Raw genomic sequence first — 6,859 nt, 5'->3', positions numbered from 1 at the left:
TCACAGATGCACCCTCAGGCAAGCGCAAAAGGACTCAGGCGGCCTGCTCCGGTACGGGCCAGGGCTTTCCTTCCGCTCGGCTGCAGGCTCCGGATGCTATGGTGGCCCGTGGGTGGAACTGACGCCAGGACGCCAGGGTTCTCTCCCTGGTTCTGGGCAGGGAGTGGCAGGGTCTAGTGGGTTAGAGCAGGGGGGCTGGGAGCCCGGACTCCTGGGTTCCCCGCAGGGCTCAGTGCAGCAGTACCGCAAGCAGGAGCGTGAGGCTGACGAGGCCAAGGTTGCTGCCGAGGCCAGAGGCTCCGCTGGGGTAGGGCGGGCGCGGCTTCCCCGGGGTGTTGGTGTACAGCCCGCCGCTGCTGTTCTTCACGAGCCCCTCCACCGGGTCCAGCCCCGGGGCGCTGGCGTTGCCCAGGGGACCGCGCGGGGAGTTGTTGGGCATTTCCACGGTGATGGGGAAGGAGATGGTTGGCCTGTCCCGGTCGCCCTCGATGCGCTCCAACAAGCCCTCCGGCTTGCTGACCGTCGCCAGGGCGCTGGGAGGGACGGCGTGCCCGGCCTGCACCGGCATGTCATGGGAGGACAGGCCGTGGTCGACCAGAGCCACTCCCGGGCGCTTGGTGCAGAGGGTCTTGTTCTTCCCCCGGTGGGACCCGGCGCTGGCTCCTCCGGGGGCCAGGACGGTGCTGGTGGGGCTGGCTGCAGGGGCGCTGGGCTGGCTGGAACCTCCCTCCTTGTCCTCAGAGAAGACGCTCTCATTCTGCCTGGTGGCGAGATAGGGGATGCGGGCTACGGCGTCGATCCGGTTGCCGGGGGAGCCGGGAGTCGGGCCGTCGGTGCTGCGGGCCTCACCAGAGGCTGCGGCTGAGCTGTCAGGGGCCCAGGTGGTGCTGCCCTCGGCCACGAAGCTCTCTCTGGCTGACCCGGTGCGACTTTCGGTGCCGGAGCTGTCTGCGGCAAAGAGAGATGGTGAACTGGTGGCGCCGTGGCCAGCTCCTTCGGCAACGACCCCGTCGCCGGGGCTCACCGTGGTGCTGCCGGCACCGGACGGTGAATCGGCAGAGCTGTGGCCATCTCTTTCGGCAACGAAGACCCTGGCACCGAGACCTGTGGTGGCTCTGATGAGGGATGATGCCTCGGTAGGGCCGTCACCGTGGTCCAGCCGCGGGGACTCGGTGCTGCTGGCGGAGGCCGAGGCCTCACCGGTAATGTGGTCCCGGGCAGAGTAATTGGTTTCTTCCTTGCACTCCTCTTCCTCCTCTGTGTGGGCCAGGCCGGCGCCCGCTGGAATCTCCCGGGCGTTCTCTGGTGTCTCGGTGGCGCCGGGCTCCGAGCGGCTGCTCCCCTCCAGGACGACGGCAGCGGGGACGCCTGTAGCCACGGGATCGGGGGGAGGGACGCCCGTCGGCCGCGGGGCGTTGCTCTCGGAAAAGACCCCTCCCGCGCTGAAGGCGTTGTCCCTGGAGCCGGCATTGTCCCCGTCTTCGGCAGACGCGGTCCCGTGGCCGCCTGTCGCCACGTGGCCGGGGTGCGGGGGTGACACCCGGTCCGCCTGTCGGCACCACGGCGTGGTCCCCGGCGGCAAAGGCCCCTCCCTCCTCCAAGCCCCGCCCTTCGGAACTCTTGGTGGTCTCCGCCTCCCGGTCGCCGTGGCTCCCTGCCAACGGAGGGTGGCCCCCAGCAACGGGGACCACGTCCTCCTCCTCCTCGTCTTCCTCCAGGATGCAGTCTGGCTCGGGGGTGGGGGTAGGGGGGAGGCGCGTCACGGGGCCGGCGGGGCTGGGGTGGCTGGGCCGCCCCTCGGCCACAAGCCCGTCCATGATGCGGGTGTTGCAGAGGCTCCCGGTGCAGCAATAGACCTCGGCCTCGTCCAGCTCCTGCACCAGGGCCAGCAGCGAGCTCTGGCACATGGCCGGGGTGGCGCAGCCCTTAAAGGTCACCAGGCCTGAGTCGGCGCCACCTGCAGGCAGGAGGGCAAAGGGTCAGGATTCCCCAGAGCCAGCCAGCCCCCCGCCCCGGGGCCGGATGGGAGCCGCCCCCCCCGGGAGGAGTCAGGCCCCGTGTCCCAGTCCCGGCCCCCCTGAGCCAGGCAGTCCCCACCCCGGGGCTGGATGGGAGCCAGCCCCCCTGGAGGAGTCAGGCCCCGTGTCCCAGTCCCGGCCCCCCTGAGCCAGCCAGTCCCCGCCCCGGGGCCGGATGGGAGCCAGACCCCCGGAGGAGTCAGGCCCCGTGTCCCGCTCACCGGTGCGGCTGCGGCCGATCCCCTCCAGACACATGTTGTGGTGTCCCATGCAGGGCACCGTGGAGCTCGAGTTGCTGGTGCAGCCGACACCGTCCTCGTCCACGCAGCTGAAGCACTGCAGCCCATTGTGCGGCTCGCCCTCTATGAGGAAATCTGGGGCGGGGTGGGGGGAGGGAATTCATGAGCTTCTGGGCCTGAAACCCCCAACCCCTCCCCCCTGATCAGCCCCCTGGGCCCATCTACCCTGGTATCTCGCCTCCTCCCCTCCCGGGCTCAGCCCCCTGGGCCCATCTACCCTGGTATCCCGCCTCCTCCCCGCCCCGGGCTCAGCCCCCTGGGCCCATCTACCCTGGTATCCCGCCTCCTCCCCTCCTGGGCTCAGTCCCCTGGGCCCATCTACCCTGGTATCCCGCCTCCATCCCGCCCCGGGCTCAGTCCCCTGGGCCCATCTACCCTGGTATCCCACCTCCTCCCCCCCCGATCAGCCCCCTGGTACCCCGCCTCCACCCCGCCCCGGGCTCAGCCCCCTGGGCCCATCTCCCCCGGCGGGTACCTGTGTCCAGGTGGTTGCAGAGGGGCGTGTCGCAGCAGCGGGCATGGATGGCACGGGTGCCGGCGTAGAAGCCCAGCCCGTCCTGGCAGCGTGGGAGGCTGGCGCAGCCCTTCAGCTTCATGTTGGTGAACTCACCTGGGTGGGGGGGCGGCATCAGGGATGTTCAACCCCCACCCCCAGCACTCCGGTTCTCCCCTCCCCCTCTACCTTCCTCCCCCGCCCCGGCCAGAGCCTCCGCTTCTCCCCTCCCCCAGCTCTCCCTCCCCCTCACCCCCAGGGCCTCTGCTTCTCCCCTCCTGCAACTCCCCCTCCCCCCACTGCCTTTCTCCCCCTCATCCCTAGGGCCTCAGCTTCTCCCCCCCAGCTCCCCCTCCCCCCACTACCTTCCTCCCCTCCCCCAGCTTCCCCTCCCCCCACTACCTTCCTCCCCCCATGCAGGGCCTCCGCTTCTCCCCTCCCCCCCTGCTTCCCCCCCAGCACCTCCAGTTCTGTTCTCCCCTCTCCCAGCTACACCCCCACCTCCTCCTGTTCTCCCCTCCCCATCATTCCCCATCTCTCATCCCCCCAGCCAGCCGTCCCTCCCTCCCTCCCGCCCGCCCCCCCTTTGCCCTCCTTACCCAGGGTGCCGGTGATGTCCAGGTCCAGGCACTGGTCCTGTGCCCCGGTGCACCCCAGCTGGGTGCGGGCGGAGGGGGGGCACCAGGCGCCCTGGGAGGTGCAGGCATGGCAGCTCAGTTGGTTGGGGGTGGCCGGCTCTGGGGCTGCAGGGAGAGACGGGAGGGGTCAGTGGGGGCAGGGGCAACTCTCACCTATGGGGTCAGGGTGGGAGGGGAGGGGCACTGGGGATTCGGAGGGGCAGTAGGACTGGCAGGGGGATGTGCTGGGTGGGGGCACTCGGGGGCAGGGCTGCAGGCGAGGTGGGGGCAGGGGACTGTGGGAATGGTGGGGGGCACTGGGGAGGCACGCTGCAGGTGGACTGAAAGTAGGGCAGCGGGGGACACTGGGGGATCACGGGGGCGAGGGGTGCAGGGCTGCAGGCAGGAGGGGCACGGGGGCTGCAGAGGGTGGGGTCGCAGGTCGGGGGACACGGGGGTGCAGGGTGGGGGTGCAGGGTAGCAGGTGCTGGGGGGGTAGAGCTGCAGGCAGGAAGGGTGAGGGGGGTGCAGGGTGGGGGACACGGGAGATTTAGGGGCAGGATGGGAGCACTGGGGGACTCACCCGCAAAGCTTGGGACACTGCAGCCGACCCTGGCAGAGCCAGGTGCTGGGGGGCAGATGGTGGGGCTGCAGGGGTGGGGACAGGGGAGAAGGGTTGGGTGCAAGGGGAGCACGGGTGGTGTGGGGGGATCAGGGGTGTGGGGGATGGGTGGGAGTGCAGGGGGTGGGGGAGTTTGGGGGTGGAACCGCAGGGGGCAGGCGGGGCACTGGGAGGTGCGGGGGGGGGCCCCAGGGGGGTGGGGTCGCTCACTGACACTTGGGGGCATTGCAGTCGTCCCCCAGGCAGTGCCGGGCACTGGGGGGCAGGGTCCGGTGGGACACTGGGGGTGCATGGGGTGGGGTGCAAGGGGGCTCACCGAGGCTTGGGGCGTTGTAGCCACCCCCCTAGCAGTACTAGGCATGGGGGGCAGGGGGTCCCGCGGGTCAGGGTGCTGGGGGCACTGTGGGTGCAGGGCCCGGGGGGGCACAAGGGGGGCTCACCCAGGCTGGCGGCGTTGCAGCGGTCCCCCTGCAGTGCCGGGGCGCGGGGGGGGGGGGGGGGGGGGCAGGGAGCTGGGGGGCAGGGCCCGGGGGGGGCACAAGGGGGCTCACCCAGGCTGGCGGCGTTGCAGCGGTCCCCCTGGCAGTGCCGGGCGCGGGGGGGTGGCAGGGGGGCCGGCGGGGCAGGGAGCTGGGGGGCAGGGCCCGGGGGGGCACAAGGGGGGCTCACCCAGGCTGGCGGCGGTGCAGCGGTCCCCCTGGCAGTGCCGGGCGCGGGGGGGTGGCAGGGGGCCGGCGGGGCAGGGAGCTGGGGGGCAGGGCCCGGGGGGGCACAAGGGGGGCTCACCCAGGCTGGCGGCGTTGCAGCGGTCCCCCTGGCAGTGCCGGCGCGGGGGGGGGGGCAGGGAGCTGGGGGGCAGGGCCCGGGGGGGCACAAGGGGGGCTCACCCAGGCTGGCGGCGTTGCAGCGGTCCCCCTGGCAGTGCCGGGCGCGGGGGGGTGGCAGGGGGGCCGGCGGGGCAGGGAGCTGGGGGGCAGGGCCCGGGGGGCACAAGGGGGGCTCACCCAGGCTGGCGGCGTTGCAGCGGTCCCCCTGGCAGTGCCGGGCGCGGGGGGGGGGGCAGGGAGCTGGGGGGCAGGGCCCGGGGGGGCACAAGGGGGGCTCACCCAGGCTGGCGGCGTTGCAGCGGTCCACCTGGCAGTGCCGGCGCGGGGGGGGGGCAGGGAGCTGGGGGGCAGGGCCGGGGGGGCACAAGGGGGGCTCACCCAGGCTGGCGGCGTTGCAGCGGTCCCCCTGGCAGTGCCGGGCGCGGGGGGGGCAGGGAGCTGGGGGGCAGGGCCCGGGGGGCACAAGGGGGGGCTCACCCAGGCTGGCGGCGTTGCAGCGGTCCCCCTGGCAGTGCCGGGCGCGGGGGGGGGGGCACGGAGCTGGGGGGCAGGGCCCGGGGGGGCACAAGGGGGGCTCACCCAGGCTGGCGGCGTTGCAGCGGTCCCCCTGGCAGTGCCGGGCGCGGGGGGGGGCAGGGAGCTGGGGGCAGGGCCCGGGGGGGCACAAGGGGGGCTCACCCAGGCTGGCGGCGTTGCAGCGGTCCCCCTGGCAGTGCCGGGCGCGGGGGGGGGGGGCAGGGAGCTGGGGGGCAGGGCCCGGGGGGGCACAAGGGGGGCTCACCCAGGCTGGCGGCGTTGCAGCGGTCCCCCTGGCAGTGCCGGGCGCGGGGGGGGCAGGGAGCTGGGGGGCAGGGCCCGGGGGGGCACAAGGGGGGCTCACCCAGGCTGGCGGCGTTGCAGCGGTCCCCCTGGCAGTGCCGGGCGCGGGGGGGGGGGCACGGAGCTGGGGGGCAGGGCCCGGGGGGGCACAAGGGGGGCTCACCCAGGCTGGCGGCGTTGCAGCGGTCCCCCTGGCAGTGCCGGGCGCGGGGGGGGGCAGGGAGCTGGGGGGCAGGGCCCGGGGGGGCACAAGGGGGGCTCACCCAGGCTGGCGGCGTTGCAGCGGTCCCCCTGGCAGTGCCGGGCGCGGGGGGGGGGGCACGGAGCTGGGGGGCAGGGCCCGGGGGGGCACAAGGGGGGCTCACCCAGGCTGGCGGCGTTGCAGCGGTCCCCCTGGCAGTGCCGGGCGCGGGGGGGGGCAGGGAGCTGGGGGGCAGGGCCCGGGGGGGCACAAGGGGGGCTCACCCAGGCTGGCGGCGTTGCAGCGGTCCCCCTGGCAGTGCCGGGCGCGGTAGGCCAGCGCCAGGAGATGCGAGCTCAGATCCAGCGCCTCGTCCGGCCGCGGGCGGCGAGCGCAGCCCTTGGACACGGCCTGGAAGCGCAGGAAGGCTGCGTGGGGGGGGGGGCACGGGTGAGAACCTGCCTGGGCCCCTTCACAGCACCCCCCACTCCAGAGCAGCCCCTCCCCCCCGCCAGGATACCCCAAAAACCCGCCTGGCTCTTCCCCAATAGGGCACCCCGCGCCCGAAACCTCCCCCCCCAGGAGACACGGTTCCTATAGGGCAAGGGGGGCAGTTACCCCCCTCCTCGAGATCATGGACCCCCCCCCAGATTTTAGCTGGGTCTATATGCCCCCCACATCCCTTTGCATGTCCCTGCCCCCACCCTGTATGCCCCCAATGCCCCCCACGCTGCATGCCCCCTGCCCCACCCTGTATTCCCCCAATGCCCCCCACCCTGCATGCCCCCTGCCCCCACCCTGTATTCCCCCAATGCCCCCCACCCTGCATGCCCCCTGCCCCCACCCTGTATTCCCCCAATGCCCCCCACCCTGCATGCCCCCTGCCCCCACCCTGTATTCCCCCAATGCCCCCCACCCTGCATGCCCCCTGCCCCCACCCTGTATTCCCCCAGTGCCCCCCCCCACCGTGCATGCTCCCTGGC

At 73.6% G+C, this 6,859-nt stretch overlaps 1 protein-coding gene across 1 annotated transcript; it reads right to left on the bottom strand.

Annotated features, from left to right (window-relative positions):
• Positions 1-1,106: 1,106 nt before the first annotated feature.
• Positions 1,107-6,849, bottom strand: LOC140902830 (urokinase plasminogen activator surface receptor). Its single transcript, XM_073323369.2, has 6 exons — positions 6,843-6,849; positions 6,161-6,304; positions 3,410-3,553; positions 2,793-2,927; positions 2,240-2,392; positions 1,107-1,957 (listed from the first exon to the last, which is right to left on the bottom strand). The coding sequence occupies exons 1-6, from the start codon at positions 6,847-6,849 to the stop codon at positions 1,197-1,199; spliced, it is 1,344 nt and encodes a 447-aa protein (XP_073179470.2). The 3' UTR covers positions 1,107-1,196.
• Between the last annotated feature and the right edge of the window lie 10 nt (positions 6,850-6,859).

Source organism: Lepidochelys kempii, chromosome 24 (assembly GCF_965140285.1).
Source record: "Lepidochelys kempii isolate rLepKem1 chromosome 24, rLepKem1.hap1, whole genome shotgun sequence".
Classification (NCBI taxonomy): domain Eukaryota; kingdom Metazoa; phylum Chordata; order Testudines; family Cheloniidae; genus Lepidochelys; species Lepidochelys kempii.
This window is presented reverse-complemented; position numbering and strand designations above follow the sequence as displayed.